Source organism: Mytilus trossulus, unplaced genomic scaffold (assembly GCF_036588685.1).
Source record: "Mytilus trossulus isolate FHL-02 unplaced genomic scaffold, PNRI_Mtr1.1.1.hap1 h1tg000987c__unscaffolded, whole genome shotgun sequence".
Taxonomy (NCBI): domain Eukaryota; kingdom Metazoa; phylum Mollusca; class Bivalvia; order Mytilida; family Mytilidae; genus Mytilus; species Mytilus trossulus.
In genome coordinates, this window is record NW_026963585.1 from 29,772 (window position 1) to 49,376 (window position 19,605).

A 19,605-nucleotide genomic window follows, 5' to 3' on the forward strand; every position below is an offset into this window, starting at 1 on the left:
ACATAGATTAAAAATAAACTGACAACACCATGGCTAAAAATAAAATGACAAACAGACAAAGAATGATACAGAAAACATAACATGAAAACTAAAGACTAAGTGCTAGCCTGCATAATCAGTGGTTGTTGTTTGTGTTTGTGTAACATAAGTAAGGCCAATAGTTTTCTCGTTTGAATAGTTTTACATTGTCTTATAGGGGCCTGTTATAACTAATTATGCGGTATGGGCTCTGCTCATTGTTGAAGGTCGTACAGTGACCTATAGTTGTTAATGTCTGTGTCATTTTGGCCTTTTATGGATAGTTGTCTCATTGGCAATCATACCACATCTTCTTTTTTATAAGCAACATTAACCCCACCAAAAACAGGGGTGATCTCAGGTGAACTGTTAAAGCAGATCCTGCTCCACATGTGTGTGTTAGATTTTTTTTCTTTTTGAAATGACATATAAACTGCCAAATATTGCAGATGCTGATAGCATTTTAAATGAATGTTCAAGACGAACTTGGTGATAATAAGATGACGAGTTATTGATGTAATTCAACAAAGACGTCTTTTTTTTCAATTTAATTTCTAGATGTGTAAAATAAGAGATGTATATACATAGATCAAATAATTTATTTCCAGCACAAACTCAATATTATAAATAGTGATATAATATATATAACACAAAACTTAAAACTATATATATAATAAAACAGATAATAAAACAGATATACACACATTTACTCTTTAAACTAAACAAAATTTGTGTTAAAATTTAAAACAGTTAAAATACAGCACAAAGCAAATCCAGGATATGAATAGTTTCCACAAATTCTTCAAATTCTATTAATTTCAAAATGGAATTTTATTAAATAAATTAATTCACTTCAACTTCTGCTAAGTCATGCATTTAAATAGAAATACACGCTATTCTTTTATTAATAATCAATATCAATAAGGCATAACAAAGATATTTGTTATTATTATTAAACAGCTCTCAGAAAAACAAATGGTCTTATTTCATACATAGAGATTCATGCAATTTCCCCTTAAAAAATAAAGTGTTGAGAAGGTGTTTTTATTATCTTTTGTTATTTACATATACTGGTAGTTTATATGATCAGGAAAAAATAATATCAAAAAGTACCCCACACAAGAGACAGATATATCTTATTCAATTATAAAAATGAAGTATTTAAATTAAGAAAATTTGAAACAGCAAAAGTACCCAGCACAAGGTACAGGCATACATTTTGATTGCCACAAAAAGTTATTTATTTCATTTAGAAATATCTGAATAAATTTTAAACTGTTAATGTATACATCAAGAGGCTTATATCAATTTAAAGTTGTTCCCATCAAAATTATTCATTAATTTAGGAAAATTTAAAACTACAGATATCCTACACTGTCATGACTGTGAAAGCAAGTGCACACTTTATACAGTCCATGAAAAATTTATTTATTTTATTTAGGAAGTTTTAAAAACACAAAGGTATCCTGCATATGAGGCACAGGCACATCCTAAAATTCTTATGTGTGGTGATCCTTATGTACGATAGATGTTATCACTAATTTAATCATACATTCAAAAACCAACGATTGTCCTCTTCGACAGCAGAAACAAGTGGATCGCTTATGTCACTCAACAGGCAAAGATTTGTCATTAAAGTCTTGTTTTCAGAAAACCAAAATAGTCCACATTGTTCTGCTAATGGAAAACGATCCAGCAGTACCCAGGTGTACACATTGTTCCTAAATGAATGTCTGTACAATTTTTTTATTTTGCCAAAAACCTTTGAAGGATCTCTTGTATGAATTATAAAATCACATGATCTTGCTGAAATTTGATGGGACTCTGTGGCAAAGAAAATGTCCTTTCTTTTGGTTTTGTCGTATCTTGTTGTTGTTTGTATTGATTCTACAACTGGATCAATGTCGCACATTTCAATGTCAGAATTGCTGAATATTTTGCAATACTTTTCCTTGATTATTTTGATGTGATCAGTTGGAAGCATTGTCTTACTTGAATGTTTGTTGGTTTTTAGCAAGTCTTCTTCTGAATTGCATATCTTCTTGACAATTCGTCGAAGTGATGTCTGCCTATCAGTTGTTTCTTGTTTAACTGTACCGCTTAATAAATTAAACACACTCCAATCATAAATCTGAAAGAAAAAGAAAATTAATAATAAAATGCAGGACATCTTTAAATAAACTATTATCAATGAGATATGTCTCGCCTTTTTTTAATTTTGATTACCATTATGCAAATGTCGAAACTAAAATAGCAATACTTTTACATAAGTTATGCAAATATTCAAAGTCGAAGAACTATGACTGAGGTACATCGCTTAAGAATCTCCATGTAAATGAGATGTGCCAATGCGAATACAACTGCATACCAAATACCATTGACTTTTTATAAACTGTTGTCCCTTTCAACAAACATAAACTTGTTAACTAAGTCAATGAACCATGAAGAGGTGGGAAAAAGGGGGGGAGGGGCAAATATAATCTCCATTGAAATGATTGCTTACTAATTATCATTGACTTCACATAAGTAGTTCCTCTACACTGATCTAATCAGAAACTTATAAATTTAAACTTAGCAAGAGTTTACAAGTTGTTAGACAATGACTGAGGGGGCATGGACAAATATTCTCAATGGAAATTAGATGTACAAATGCTTATGCAATTGAATACCAATTTACATTGGCCTACAACTAATGGTTCCCATTGAACTGACCTAACCCCAATCAAATACATGTTAACTTAGTCAAATTTTCAAAGTCAATAAACCTTGACTGAGGGGGCAGTGGAAAATGGAAATGAGAATGTGTCAATGCTAAGGCAACTGCATACAAAACAGGATTGACCTACATGAATGAATCAAAATATACAAACAGGTGTTAATGAAAATTATTTTTTCCATATAAAGAAACAGATTTCTACATAGTTACTTGTGGATTATCAAATTTATCAAATCTCAATAGTTAAAAGTATGAATTTTAAAGGTCCCGCCTAGGCTTGGGCTTAAAAAGGAGTAGGTCCAGTAAGACCCCTATTTGGCCCCAAAATATAACAGTTTTACAAAATTGTTAAAATGTAAACTTTAAGTTATTTATTGGACAGTTGAATGCTTCTGCTACATAAAAATTGGCTGTTTTTGACAATACAATTGACATATATCATGTTGTGGCACCATTAAGTCATGCTAAATTACTGAAAACTTCAAAATTCTATCATTTTAGTTAAATTTTTGACGGTTTCCCTTTTAAAGCGAAAGTGGCCGCATTCATGTTAATCCCTAATATTGAAATGTAAGTTGTATTTTATGATAATACATAACATATATAGAGGTTGTGGATGAACACGGATGCGGCCACTTTCAATTTCGACAAAAACAATCTGAAAAGTGACCTTTTTTGGCATATTTGAGAAATTTTGCATATTTGAGCTTGAATCGGATCAATTTTAATTACTAAAACAGTAAAAATCTTTCACATTTACTAATTGAATCAAGTGAAATAGACACTTAAGGTAGTATGGGTGTCTTCCTCCATCTTGGATTGTTAAAAACAGAGAACCAAAGGTCCAGATTTTCTAACAAATTAGCAAAATTTCATGCAGGAATGCAGATATTTAATATGAATTTTCATTAAAAAGAACCAATTTATAAGAATATAACTTATAAATATTAACATTTTTGAAAATGTTGATTAATATTGTTGGTTTTTTTTTTTTTTTAAATTGGCATTTTAAGGGGAGGTAAAGCTCTGAAACAATGCATTTTCTAAAGGATTCTACATGGAATTTTCCTATTTTGTATTTTAGCTGAAAAAAACGTACAGTGACCCTAATTTTTCCTTTGATATTCTCTGAGCATTGTCTGAAAGCTATCTTTTCCGTTTTTAACAATTCTATCATTTTGTTTACTTTTTAATCACAAAATGGTGATTTTTCCTGTATAATCCATACAAAATGTGTCATTTTGTCACATCCTGTAGCTTGAGAAAATGCGCGGTGACCTATCATTTTTATTATATTTTTCAACATATATCAATAGATACTACGTTTTGGCAAAGTATGAACAAATTCTATCATTTCTATTTTAGACTCCCAATACCACCTTAAGGTGGTATGGGTGTCTTTCACCATCTTGGATTGTAAAAAACAGAGAATCTAAGGTCCATATTTTCTATCAAGTTAGCAAAATTTTATGCAGGAATGCAGATATTTAATGTGAATTTTCATTTAAAAAGAACCAATTTATAAGAATATAACTTAGAAATATTAATATGTTTACCAGTGTAGATTATTTTTGGTTGTTTTTGAATATTTTCAAATTGGTAATTTAAGGGGAGGTAACTCTAAAACAGTGCATTTTCTGAAGGACTCTACATGAAATTTTCCTATTTTATCTTTTAGCCGGAAAAAACGTACCCTATCTTTTCTCTTGATATTCTCAAAGCATTGTCTGAAAGCAATCTATACCTAATTTATTTTACAATTCTATCATTTTCTTTAGTTTCTATTTACAAAATGTTGTTTTTTCCTGTATAGTCCATACAAAATTTGTCATTTTGTCACAACCTGTAGCTTGAGAAAATGCCCGGTGACCTATCATTTTTATAATATTTTTTAACATGTATCAATAGATACTACATTTTGACAAAGTATGAACAAATTCTATCATTTTTATTTTAGACTCCCATACCATCTTAAATGTTTAAAAAGTGGTCAAAATCTTTTGAAACTGAAATTTGAGGCCAAAATGAGTCCTTACCGGACCTACTCCTTTATAATTCAACTATCTTGATCAAATATTTAGTAACATGGACGCGGAACCTCTTGTGATTCTTGCTGCAGTGAATATAAAGTTTTATCAAAGACAATTTTCAATGATTTTAGATGATAAGAAAACAGAAAATTTATATTCCTATTATAAGACAAAATATTGTGCCGATAATTTTTTTTTTTTTATCCTTATACCGCAATTTTTTAATGATCAAATTATTTTTTAGCACTTGTTGACAAAAATAAATTTAAAACTTACACGATATGTTTGCATAACTGTTGACTCCTCATGACCATGTTGCACGATCTGTCTTGTAATCCAACTATTTGCTCTTTCTAATGGATACAACCATCTGTCGTACAATGGCCCAAAATCATTATAGCCTTCAGGAATGTGATGAAGTAAGTGGGTGGTCAAGTTCTGAAAATCAAGAAACAATTTCTACACATTATAATTATTATTTGTTGTAAGTGTAAAGTGATTCTTAAAATAAAGTTAGAACCTGTTAGGCTGACATTTATTCCAATCTTTCAAGTTATTTGGAAACTAATTAGTATCACCAGAAGTAAAGTTTTCATATGCCAAAGAGGTCAATGCATATTACAAAACACACATGTTGATTATTTACTGCAATTATAGAGAGAACAGGAACTGCGAACGAGTAAATTATACTAAATTGAATTAATTAAAAGGGGGATCCTGCATTTATTACATCATATGACTCATTCACTAGAAGTCCTACGATAAGGCCCTAATCAGCAAAGGTCACCATTCTTATCTGGCCACTTCAATACATTTTGTGAACATAATTTTCATATAAACATGATAAATCATTTTGTTTAATAAACAACCCATAAAATATATATAAAAAAAAGGATTTATGTGGTATGATTGCCAATGAGACAACTATCTACAAAAGACGAAAATGACACAGACATTAACAATTATAGGTAAATGTACAGCCTTCCACAATGAGCAAAGCCCATATACCACATAGTCAGCTATAAGAAGTTATTTTATGTCACAAATTTATAAATAAAAACACTTTCTGCGGTAACAGGTTTCAGATGTTTGGTATAAATCATATTTCATATTATAAGCAAAAATAATATAATATCTAAAGCTAAACAACTCTGTTAAATCCGCCCACCAAAGGCCATCTTCATCACAAAGATACTTTTCATTTTTCCCACCATGTTCTATTTTCAATAAAATTGGCTGTCCTCCTTGGTTGCCAAGTCATTATTATTATATATGTAAATGTATATGTACCCAGCCACATCTAATCTGTGTTTATTTGTTAGATGTATATTTCAATTTGTACCCATATGGTATCCATCTGATGAGTTAAGCCATTTCAAACAGATTTTTATAGTTATTTAATATGTTGTACTGTAACACTACTGTCCCACTGTTTCACCCTGCCACATTCTGTATGTATGTACCTTCTCAAGTCAGCAGCCTGTAATTTAATGGTTGTTGTTTGTTGATGTGTTACAAATTTATTCTATTCATATTTTGTACATAAATTAGACCATTAGTTTTCTTAACTGAATTTGTCATTTACACTGTAGTGTCCTTTTATAGCTGACTATGTGGTATGGGTTTTGCTTATTGCTGAAGGCCTTAGTTGTAAATTTCTGTGTCATTTGGTCTCTTGTGGAGAGTTGTCTCATTGGCAATCATACCACATCTTTTTTTATATATTTTAAAGTACAGATCTGTAACCCTATTTTACCTGTAAAGTGAGTGGAAAATCCCTTTCAAGCAATGCCACAGCAAGATGAGTGTCTGCTATCAATGATGGTATTTCATCTTTCATGAAGGTTGGTTTAACCAGTCGACTAAGAACAGTAAACAGTTGGAAAAGGGTTTGTTCCTGTTGATGTCCAAGTAGTCCTCTCAAACACCAGGCAGCTACATTGTAGGTCACAAACTAAAACAGAATTTAAAAATTCAGAATGCATTGATATTCAAATTCTATTTATTTATGTTCTACTCTACAAACCCATCCTTACCATGATTCATTTGATTTATTTGTAAAAACCTTTCTAACTTGCCCCATGTAATTATTATGGCTCATTGTTATAGTTTTTTAAATTGTTCCTGATCAAAGTTCTGATGATATGTAAGTGTGAATGGTTCTCTTAGTTAAACTTATGTCAAATCTTTTTTTTTACTTTTTAGAAACTTATTACATATCTTTAACCAAATTAATTGACAGTATCTACTTATATAATAGATAATAAAAAAAAAAAAATTTTGTTAATCAAATAACTGTGGAGCTTTGAATCAATATATTGATTTGAAAATAATAACACTGGTGTTTTTTTTGTTTTGTTTTTTTTTATCTTAAACTAATAAACATGAGGTTGCAGAGATTATCATGGACTCAATACAGGTCCATTTATAAACAATTAGATATATATATGTAAAGGATCTTATCTCAAAATACATATATATATTCTAGCTCACTTTGACTTTAAATTTCTAAGAAGCCAGATTCTCAGATTTTAACAACAAAAAGGGTAAATTTACTACAAAGGTACGTTTCACAATTCTAATATGATCAAGAAATTTCAACAAAAAAAAATTTAACATGTTTGAGAGATTAAAAAAAACGACTTTTAAAATATCAATGAATATATTGAAAAACACCAGGATTTGTCTAGCTTCAATGGCAATATTTGGATAAACTCAAAATAATTTTCAGATTGATAACTCTTCACCTGTGATTCTGGCATAAAATTATGTAATTTAATCTTGGACCAATATTTGATTTGAATTTTAATGATTTTGGTGATTTTGAAAAAAAAATTTATTACAAATATTTTAAAAATATTATTATAAAAGAGGGACGAAAGAGTATAAAGTATTATGAATTTGCTTCAAAAATTTAAAAACCCTGAAAATATCCCACAGGTTACATGCCTCTAAAACATAACAATTTAAGAAATTACTTACTTGTTGCTTTCCATGCATGGTTCTCAGAGTCCATTGTCGGGTGAAGTGATCAGCTGGAGTGTAGTCAAAACCTTTTGGGTATTCTATTGAACCAGCTCTTTTGTCTGCAACCTTAATTTTTAATTTGGAAAGTGACCATGGTGCCTCTGGTATTGTAGGTGCCTCTGGTATTGTAGGTGCCTCTTCAAGACTAGTGGGAGTAGATTTGGGTTTTGGCAGTTGAGTTTTCTTGCGCTGCTTTGATGGATTGACACAAGGTGCATCTGGTGCCTTTCTCTTCATATTTGGCCATGTCTCTTCAAATCGTTGGTGTTGTTTCTCACAGTTACGAACTTTAATGGTGTCTGTCTTGCCACTTATCAAGTCTAGGATGTTGCTGATGACATCAGAGATAGTGTGCATGCCATCAGTCTGCATCTGTTTAAGTCTATCAAAATATGGTAGTGAAGTAAGTGGATGGATACCCTTTACACCAGTTTGCTTTTGAAAATTTGTCTTTTGATTTTTGTTTGGTTTTTGGTCAAACTCCCGTCTTGCTGCCATTTCTTCCTCATTAGTGAAAGACTCAGGTCTGGTACTGTTTATTGCACTCTTTATGGCAAATGATTTACTATCAAGTCGTAGTGGTGAATCTGCTGGTAAAAATTGCCTATTACATACATGTAAAGTCTTGTTCAGTGTGTTGCTTCGGACACCATCTTCTTTACAAAACACACAGGATCTCAATGCAGCTTGGCCTGATAAATGCAGCAGCTTGGAAAAAGCAGGGATGTCGCATAAGTACTGCAGCAAAGCTATCTTCACAGTTACAGGTGCCTCTTTATGGGAGTCATACATCTTTGATTCCATGTTCACAAGTAGTTCATCAACTAGAATCGATATGTAGGGGTCAAGAGATTTTGGTTCTTTACGTCCATGACCTGGTACGATTCCCAATAACATCATTGGACCTAAGACATAGCGGATATCCTGTGGAAGAGTTATCCAAGTAAGAATGATAGGCCACATCGATTTTAAGGCTGCAGTGTTTTTATTTGGATTAACTCCATCTGTGAACAAAGCTAGTGGTACACAGCTAGATACATCAGAATCTTTAAAAATACCATGTTTCATCTGATCTATGAATATTTTACCATCAGTATAGTCACTAAGTTGGCCATTTATTTTCACCTTATCTGCATGTATAAGTTTTGCAAGATTTTTTGTACCGTACCAGCGGTAGATCCTAGGAACAACAGGCATGTAGTTGTAAGTTTTCCTACACCTATTACTGTCTTTGTAATGTAGCAGTTCGTTACACACTGAGCAATTGCGGACATCATCATTTATTGGGAAGCATTTGCAGTCATTAATGCAGCATTTGTACTGTATAATTGGCATCAGAAGTGGCTTGATGATATTAAGTGCTTCTTTATAGGTTGCTGGAAGAAGGTTAGGCTGTGGAAGGATATGTTTCTCATGCTGTAAACACTCTGTCAGAGCTGCTTTTGACATGCCATTGTTCGTTGAAAAAATTAGCATATGTTCTGCTATTGCGTCAAATATTGTTCTTGAAGATCCATCAAAAAGTGGTGTCTGATAAACATCTTTCTCCTGGCTTTTCTGCAAATTGTAAAGGTGGTCTACATCAGAGAAGTTCTGCACATCTGCCAAATTGTTTATATGTTCATCATGTGCATTCTTGCAGTGTAAACGAAAGGTCTTTATGTTCACAAATTTCCCATTGCAGGTGTTGCACATGCAACAATGTCTCTTGCTGTCTGATGACATGATAGAGTAAAATATGCCTGCTGGTGACGGCACAACCTCACTGAAATATAAATTGAAATTGTTACTAAAATTGATTTTTTGAGATTTTTTCCCAAATCAATAACAATATCAAGAATAAATAATTTTGCTGACTACTGTTCTAATTCATGACTGACATGACTGATAAAACAATGGATTCTTAGGGACGACATCAAAAGATCAATGTAAGATAAAAAACTTATTTCAAATAGTTTGGGGGTGGGGGGTTGAACTGCTACAAGATTTGGTTATCCAACGTTGATTATTACATATATAACCATGATAACCATATGGGTTAATCAATTTTTCCCAAAATAAGTTAAGAGGGGGTAGAAGGTCAGTGAAAAAACTATGTGAATTAAGTTTTTTTATCCTTCATTGAACTCTTGATGTCGTCCCTTACGGTATCTAGGGATTTTATACTTTACATTTCTGTGTTAACTTATGATCGTTAATCAAATTGTTTACTCTCACTATTTTTGTCATTTTTAGACTGTTTTTATTATACGCCTGGGACGGGATGTATTATGGTATACCGTTGTCCGTCGGTCTGTATGTCCATCCGTCTGTCCGTCCGTCCGTCTGTCGTCCACACTTCAGACAATAACTCAAAAACACCTTCACCTATATCCATAAAACTTAAGTGAATTGTTTTTATCTATTGGCGTAAGCTCCCGTTCGTTTTTTTTTTAATTTCAGATTTTAAGTTTTGGATTTATGGGGCTTTATTCATAACAAAAGGGGTGATTTTCAACACTTCGGACAATAACTCAAAAAGGCTTTCACCAATGTCCATGAAACTTTGGTGAATTGTTTATATCTATAATTGAAAGCTCCCTTTCACTTTTTTTGTAATTTCAGATTTAAAATTTTGGTTTTATGGGGCTTTATTTATAAAAAAAAGGGGATTTTTAACACTTCTGACAATAACTTAAAAAGGCTTTGTAATGTGTTCATTAGTTAAGTTTTTTAATCAGCATTGTCATAATCTATTTCTTGGGGGAAATTGCAAAATTGGATTTTGTAAATACAATGGCCCATTTAACCCCTACAGCTGTATAAATTAATTCTTAGCTGTATATAAGTTGTAATGTTGAATAAAAATTTATGTTGAATTGAATAATTAAGGAAAATAATTAAAGGTGACTATGTATAAAACAGGAGACATGGTATTTTTGCCAATAAGACAACTGTCCACATGAGACCTGTATGCAAAGGCTGATCGAGAGGGGGCCTTGGGGGCCGCCCCCCCCCTTTTTTGTGGGAAATAAATTGGTTGATTATTTAGGGAATCATTGAAGCATGACTGGAGAAATTTACTTATGGATAATAATCTTAAGATCATAAACAACCTTCTGACCATGTTTGGTACAAATCCAGAGTAGTTTGATAAATTAATTTAAATTTCAAATCTTTTAACCACAGAGTGAATTTTTATGGATACAGCTGTCAACAATGGAATGTAGGGTTGTTATGTCTCTCTTTTTCAACAAAAGTTGATTAGGCTCCACAAATGTCAATGATTAAAAGAAGTTAAAGAGAAAAATCTATTAATTATAACATGAAATTTGACAGCAAAATACCACTTGATATAACAAATAGTTTTTACAATTTGAAAGAACAGTATATTATTGAACAGGATAATAAAAATCCATGTTGATTTGAAAATATTATCTATATATATATATATTTTAAAAAGGGCATTCTGACATCAGTTTGAACTGAAAAATCTGGTTTTGATTAATTTTCAACACTTTTACCTAATATTTAAGTCCAAATAAGTCTATATTTTAGATTAATAAGAATTAACAATTTAATTTTTAAAACATTTTTGAATAAAGATTATAAAATTATATGCAATATTATTTCAGGTAAATAAACTACAGGTAAATGAAGTCCTTAAAGTCCTAACACCTGGCATTGTGAGGTGTAAAAAGTTAATTTCTGAATAAACAACAGCCCCCCAATAAACGATGACAGGGCATGGGTTGAAAGTAATAAAAGTGATAATTGGAGACCCACCTGAACAATAAAAAAACATGTTTATTAACTGAGAAACAAAAATTATATTCATGCTGGAAATTGAATGAATGAAGAACCTTAATTTATTATGATTTAAATAAAAATATATAATGTAATATAAATTAACCTTTACCTAATCAGTTCTTACATACACAAAGTGCAACCACCTTGACCTTAACTGAACCCATTTTGAACATCTGTACAAAAAAGGAAAATATCAAAACCAGTGCAAAATGCAATGCTATATTCAGTGCAAAACCAACCTGATGAGTTTCCTTGTGACAGGCAAAACATTTGTATTTTATTGTAAAAATAAATCATTGTGATTATCACTGTTTACAATGAAAATAGAAATAAGAACACTTAAAATGACTTAATCAAACTCTTTCATTATTTCAATTTAAAAAAAAATTAATTAAACAGTTATAGAGAAAGGTTTTAAAGTAATATCCACTCAAAATAATCCACTCAATTTCAATCAGTATTTTCCTTTATTTACTGGAAAATATATTTACTCATACCTTCAGCCTGCAAAGTTTACACTTGCTAAATTTGTTTTTCCTTTTTTTTTTTTTTTTTTTTTTTTTTTCCTCCAGTCATGCCAGTGTTATGTAAATAAATTAGGCCATCAGTTTTCATTGATTTCGTTGTATGACATTTTTCATTTCTTTCAATAAGATATCCAAGGACTTTAATCATGTTTATTAATAGACTTAATTATGAATAGGTTAAATACGGTACGTCTTAACACCACCTAAATCTGTAAAAAATACACTTTACAATGATTAGTACACCTTATTCATTCATATGAAACCATTACTTTCTTCTCAAGCATGTTAAAGATAGTAAATGGTCCAAATATATGCCAATTAATAATTGAGGCCACAGTTAAAAATATTCTGGTTTGCCCAAACCCTACCCAAAGGTTGAGACAGTGGGTAGGTAGGTAGGCATTTTCTTTTTTTTTCAAAAAAAGAAATGGAAGTATCAGATGTTTAATAGTCTTCATGCCTATTTGATTAAAAAAAAACTTCTTCAAATCAGCACAATAAAAGAATTTGAGAAGGCAGCTTTTTTCTGGGTAGGTAGCGTTTGGGCAAACAAACCTATTATTTATTATGGCCTGAGACTAAAACTCCATGCATATTTTCCTTTGAAAAGTGAAAAAAAACTGGTCATCAGAATATATATACTGTCTACAAAAAAGTTGAATACCAGAGTCCTTTTACAATTAGACTTCTTGTATCATGACACGTCAGCATATAAATGACCAAAAAGTTACTAATTTTCAATTCTTATAGCTTCTGTGCGCATTTATATATTGAAATATATGGGATACCATTTAAATCAACTTTATATAATTCTCATTATTACATGACTTAAGACCATATTTATATTATCCTCATGCGTTATGCTTTTTGTAATTTGCTCTCAAAGTACCTTTAATTAATAAAAAAGAATAAGTTATGGTTTAAAAACATCAAAAACTTCAATTGGTTGAAATAAATCATGTTTATGTGAGGATTCCCTTTTAATTTGAAAATCTTTTTTTCAGGCATAGCTAGGCTCATATAAATTTAACTTTGAAATAGTTATAATAAATCTCATAAAAAAAATAATGTTCCAATGCTTTAATGCAATATAATATATTATTGTATAGCAATATTATATTTCCCACAGAAAGTAACCAAAAGTTAGCATGCAATAAATTCCAGTATTGCACTAGTGCAATAAATCTTCAAAAATTCATGACGTCATCAACGTCAAAATTAAGTTTAAACAAATTTTTACTTTTAAATATTATATTGCTATACAATAAAAGGGTTATTGCATGAATATTGGGGAATATTGTCCCTCATAGAACATATATTGCACTCGCAAGCTCATGCAATATAAGATTCTACTCGGGACAATATTCCCCAATATTCATGCAATAACCCTATAATATTCAAGAGCATTTAAATAGATTTTTTTTTTTTTAATTTTTATTTCTAAAGACCAATTTGATTTAAACCTAAAAAATTAGCATCCAAATGTCAATACTAAAATGAACCAAGTTTCTATAAAACATGTCCAAAGGCCATGAAACTTGGCCAACTATCTCATAATTTCCTAAGCTTAGGTCTATCAAAGTTTTATTCAGATTTGTTTCTGTCGTATTAGGTCCAAGGACACAGAACTATCGTCCTTTGGTTTTCGTTGTCTGCGAATATAGTTCCTAGTGTAAACAGTATATATAACCCTTTTTTATACACCTTCCCCAATTCATTTCTTGATATAATGCATGCTATATTAAGAAGAGGGATGAACATGATGAAGATATGAATGTAGGACAGAAAGTCACAGGACAAAAAGTCACAATTCAGTTTTGAGATTATTTTTCTTGAAACAAAAAACAATCAATTTGAAAAAATATTTTTTGTATTTCTAATAATAGACATGTAAAAAGCAATTTCGTAATTACATTTATTTATTAAATATCAATAATGATCAAATAATTGTTGTGAAAACAATATTTCAAAGTGACTTGTTACTTAAATGGCTTTATTTGCCAAAAATATATCCTTTGCATAATTAAAATTTTATTCATTTTCATTTATTAAGGTTTTTGAGCATTTTCCTTAACTTAAAAATGTAAATGTATAATAAAATGAAAATATTCCTAATTATATTTAAACAACTAAGTGTCAAAAATTTATTTGTTACTTTTTGTCCTTTCAAATTTGAGACTTTTTATCCTGTCCTTTCTGTCCATTTACTGAAATTACATGTTAAAATAATGGGTGTTGAATCTTTATGGTAAAAAGTAATTTGAAGCTTCCAAACTGAATTTTAGACCCCCTAAACACAGAATTGTCAATATTTTCAGTAAGTCTTAAGCAAGCCAACTATGAGGTTTCTATGCTTACTTATATATATATATAACATAGTTGTATAAAGATATAAATATACTCCATACACACTGGATAAGACTTTTATTAACATTCTCACTAAAATAGACACATTGAGGAAGACTTTATCAAAATGCTAACTAGAGAAATTCAAGGTTATCTAAATTCAAAGTTACATGTATGTATACAGTGTTGTGAAAATTAATTTTGGATATGGTTAAATAAGGATTTCCTTGATCTTTATTGGAGGTGAAGATCCTTATTAAAGGATCAATAAAAGTTAATTCATATTAATTAATTTGAATGCCATGTTAAAAAACAGGAATGATAATTTTATTTTGTTATCAAAACAAATATTGCATTTTATTTTTGTGTTTTCACACACAGGTAATTAAAAGTTTATTGTCATTATACATGCCCATCTGATGTCATTTTTTTGAAACCATACCATACTAAATTGTGTATTGTAAGATAGGAGATAAGTGTCAGAAGAAGCCATTCATACAGGTTCTTACTAACCTTCTCTACTTTTGACACAAATCTTGTATTTCACTGTCCAATCAATTGATGGCTGTATGAAATTAACCAATTAAAATTAATGAAATATTAAAACAACTAAAATTCTCTTTGCTATTTATAGTAGCATGTTAATTCTTTGATTTATATATAATCATTCTCTGTGCAAGTATGGATTACAACGCTAGCAATAACCTTCCAACATCTTATCCGTATATGAACAACTATAACCATCAACAGTCATACCACACTACATTTCAACAGAATCCTCAGAATCAACTACCTAACCATGTGCCAAACCAACCAACTGTAAGGTGTACATTGAACTGTAAATGTTGTTCTAAGTTTCTTTTGACCGGTAAAGTTTGTTCATGCCATCAAGACAAAGTTTCCATAGGTACACAGACTGACAGTCTTCAAGCTAACTTCCAGAAAGAGGACTATTTTAAACCAAAGACATCAGCGTATCAGTTCTTACAGGTATGTAATTTTCTTTGATGATTAATTTACAAATAACATGCAATAAAAATTATCTCGTGTGTGTAAATATTTACAGGTTAAACCTCTGACTGGTAAAAAAGTTTTTTGCTAAATTATTCAGATTTAAGATTCCTTATTTATTTTCAAACATTAAAAATTAAATGACAATTATCTAAAAGAGTAAAGATTGCAAGTATGGTAAATTAGAACTTTACAAAAAATAATAAATTAACAGATTTATGCTTCAAATCCTGCTATACCTTCACTAATTAAGGAGAACATCCAAACAACATGGAAAACATTTAAATTATTGACAAAACTTGAACAAAAAATTAATGAGTTTCTTTCTTAATTAAAAAAAAAATCCATTACAAAATCCAGGGGTATATAAATTTTTATTTCTTTAGAAAAATAAGGCCATTGAATCCTAGTTTCATTTTGTATTTCATAAACTTGTTTTATAATTGATGAAAGCAAAGGTTATTTAAAATAAGACAACATAGTTTCACCATTCAACCTGTGTTTAATATAAAAAATAATTTCATTGTATGTATTTTATTGGAATTATTTTAATTGTCTGTGACCAACATTTTAGATTAAAAAGTGTAAGCAAATTTACAGAAGTTTGAAAGGAAAATTCTATTAAGTCAAATATTTAGACACCAAGCTGCCCCTTGAATATATATATCATAGGGAATATGTATGTAACATGGTTAAAAAAGGTTTGTACTCAACTTAATGATGTAAGTTAAGTAACATGAATAATTATACATTAATTAAACATACATGACATATATATATATATTGTAATTCAAAATTAAAAAAAAATAATATAATATGTTATTCTTTATTACAAATGCTTTTAGGATGAGTTTCATTTCATCCTCAAATGTCCACTTTTTTCAAGGTTTTCGAGCAATTTATCTTTAATAGCCCTATTATTGGAAAAAAACATTTATTAACATAATGAGCAAAGAATGTAAAAAAGCTGTGTAATTTAGATAAAATTATATTTGGATCTTAAAGATTTTGGGTGGCTGATTATGTTATAGGCCGAGATACCATAGATTCCTCTACTTTACATACCAAATAATGGCCCATTTTTATTTTCCAAAATATTACAGGGGGGGGGGGGGTTCAAACCAATGTTTTAAGAAGATTGATCTTTTATCTTTCGGTAGAACATTTGTAGAATTTATTCACATTATAGGTGTCATACCACCAATAAAAAGTCCTTATTTGTTAAATCAAATTTTGCCATTTTCACAGCTTTCTTTTAATATTTTAACAAGTTTAACTTCATAGAAACCAGGCATATCCTGAATCAATAGTTGTTCCAATAACTCTTTATGGGAGTGAAGTTTGGGGTGTAAGCCATTAGTGTTCAAAGATTTAGATCCATTTAACATTTACATATTAGATTTATTTAAAGAAATCTTAGGAGTATGAATGTGCCTGTCCCAAGTCAAGAGCCTGTGGTTGTCGTTTGTTTATTCGTTACATATTTGTTTTTCTTTCATTTTTTTTACATAAATAAGGCTAATAGTTTTCTCCCTTGAATTGTTTTACAATGTCTTATCAGGGACTTATAGATGACTATGCAGTATGGGCTTTACTCATTGTTGAAGGTTGTACAGTAACCTATATTTGTTAATGTTTGTGTCATATTGGTCTTTTGTGGATGGATGTCTCAATGGCAATCATACCACTTTTTTATAAAATAGCAAGTGTAGCCTGTTTAGCTGAGACAAACAGAACCCCTTTTGTACTTTCAAATTCCGCTTTCAGCTATAAAATTTCTAAACCACACTGTGAACTATATAATAATGTAGAGAAAACAAGTAAAAGGGTTAACATTGTAAAAGACTGGTTAAATAAATTAGGTTTTGGTCATCTCACTATTGATACTATAAATTTATAATATCACATAAATACTATCCAACAAAGAATCTATGACCAGGCTTATCAAATTAGGAATTGATTTATCAATAAATGGGAAAAATTAAATTTCTTTTGTCATACTAAAAGAATTAGAAAAAGGCCCCATATATATTGATATATGTAAACTCAAAACTGATCAATCAGTATTCAGTAATTAATTTAAACTAAGTGCCCATTCCCTAGCAATTGAAAGAGGCCGTTATTTGTTCCATAATTCTTACACTTTGGATATCATTCACAGTCCAAATTTCCTGACACAAAGTCATTGTATATAAATAAATGAAAAATACGGCCGGTTTCTAATCATTTGTTACATACTGCAATTTGTGTTTTTGGACACAGCATTTTACTCATAACTCTAATATTTCATGCCCATCTCCTAATCAATCTCTATTCTTGGTAGATGATATTGTCATCATACAACAGCATAATATGTCAAAATTTGAAACAGGAAGTTATCGATGTTTCCCATTAACCGACATGAATAAAATTTGGAAATCGTAATTATTTTTCCAAATTTAAAAAAATTGGGGCGGAACGATTTCAGAAGGGGGGGGGGGGGATGAAAATCTATCAATTACTTTTAATTGGCCTAAAGTATATTAATGATTGTTTTTTTATTGAGAACATCTGTTTCACTTGTATTTCTTTTAATGCAACCTAATTTTTCTTTTTGTTCTTTTATGAATTGTTCATGAACATCATTATATGTTAACTGTTGATATATATAGTCTTTTTCTTCTTCCCTGTGAATACCACTGTCTCTCTAATATAATTTCAATCAATTTAACTATTGTCAATTTATTGTCTCAAATTTGAATGCCATTATTATTTAATGTAAATGAGTTTTGTGCATAAATATTGTCAATTGTCTATACCAAGTGGACCTTTTTGACCTCCTAATCACTAATTTACCACTTATCTTTCAAGAGGAAGGAATGTTTTTTTTTCCTGAAAAAAATCTGATTCCCAACCTGAGGGAAAAATATTCTATTTAAGCAGAGGAGTCTGGACACAAATATATACTTGAATCCAGATTACCCTCATACTTTATAATGAAAGAAATAATTGGATATCTAGAGCTAAAAATTTATAAAATGGTCTTCTGTGAGAAAAAACTGACTCAAGACACCCCCCTTTTTGAAGTTAAATGGGTTTTCCCTTAGCTTATAGAACTTAATGAAAGTGTAAAAGTCCCACCCTTGTTAGTCCTATAACATATGAGCTCGGGGGCATTATTTACTATTTCTATTTACTGTTCTGATCAAATTTTTTTTACTATCAATGTTTAGTGGTTGTCATTTGTTTATGTGTTACATATAAATTTGTTTTTCTTTCATTTTTTTTACAAAAATAAGGCCAATAGTTTTCCCTTGAATTGTTTTACAATGTCTTATCAGGGACTTTTATAGCTGACTATGCAGTATGGACTTTGCTCATTGTTGAAGGCTGTACAGTAACCTATATTTGTTAATGTAATTTGTAAATTGTTAAATGGATCTGAATCTTTGAACACTATAATGGCTTAATTACACCCCAAAAAAAATAAAAAATGAAAATATCAGTATAAAAACGTTAAAAATTGAATAAGAATGCGAAGTCATGTATGTTATAGGTCTACACCCTGGTATATGAAACATGTTCATTATTCATTTAAATTTAATATCATGTGAATTTCTCACCTGGTTGTTCACAGTAAATAAGCTGACCATGCAGGGAGTTAAATAAGGTGAATACTGACCTAAGTTTTTTTCATCAACCTCCCATGCACAGGCACTTGTTTCTGTCAATGTGGATTCTACTATCCACATCTATTTTTGTATGGGTGTGGAGATAGTTAACCCCACAATGACAGAAACAACTGCATGTGCCCGTTTTCATGTGGCGATGTGCTCCCATGCCCAGAATCTGATCATGTCAGATGGGTCAGGAAAATGATTTGCTTAGTTATGAGATATTCAACATATTACATGTATGTCTTCAACTTACTATACAAAGCATCTTTGTAATATTTTCTCAATTTCTGAATAAGACAAAAACTTTAATATTTTTGGATTAAATGTTCTGTCATCAGCAGTGATGACGCCATTCAGAAGTAAAGGTGAAGGTCAATTTTGTCTTCCAAAAGTAAACTAATTAGCTCCCTTGTACCATTTGACCACCATTTGCCAGTCAGCAAAATCATCAGAGAGGTAACATGGTCTAGTCATGAGGGTAACAA

At 30.4% G+C, this 19,605-nt stretch overlaps 1 protein-coding gene across 1 annotated transcript; it reads right to left on the bottom strand.

Moving 5' to 3' along the window:
- Nucleotides 1-698: 698 nt before the first annotated feature.
- On the bottom strand, nt 699-19,474 carry LOC134703350 (uncharacterized). Its single transcript, XM_063563469.1, has 5 exons — nt 19,374-19,474; nt 7,747-9,556; nt 6,521-6,718; nt 5,041-5,202; nt 699-2,149 (listed from the first exon to the last, which is right to left on the bottom strand). Exons 2-5 carry the CDS (start codon nt 9,514-9,516, stop codon nt 1,565-1,567), a joined length of 2,715 nt encoding a protein of 904 aa, XP_063419539.1. The 5' UTR covers nt 9,517-9,556; nt 19,374-19,474; the 3' UTR covers nt 699-1,564.
- Nucleotides 19,475-19,605: the final 131 nt, after the last annotated feature.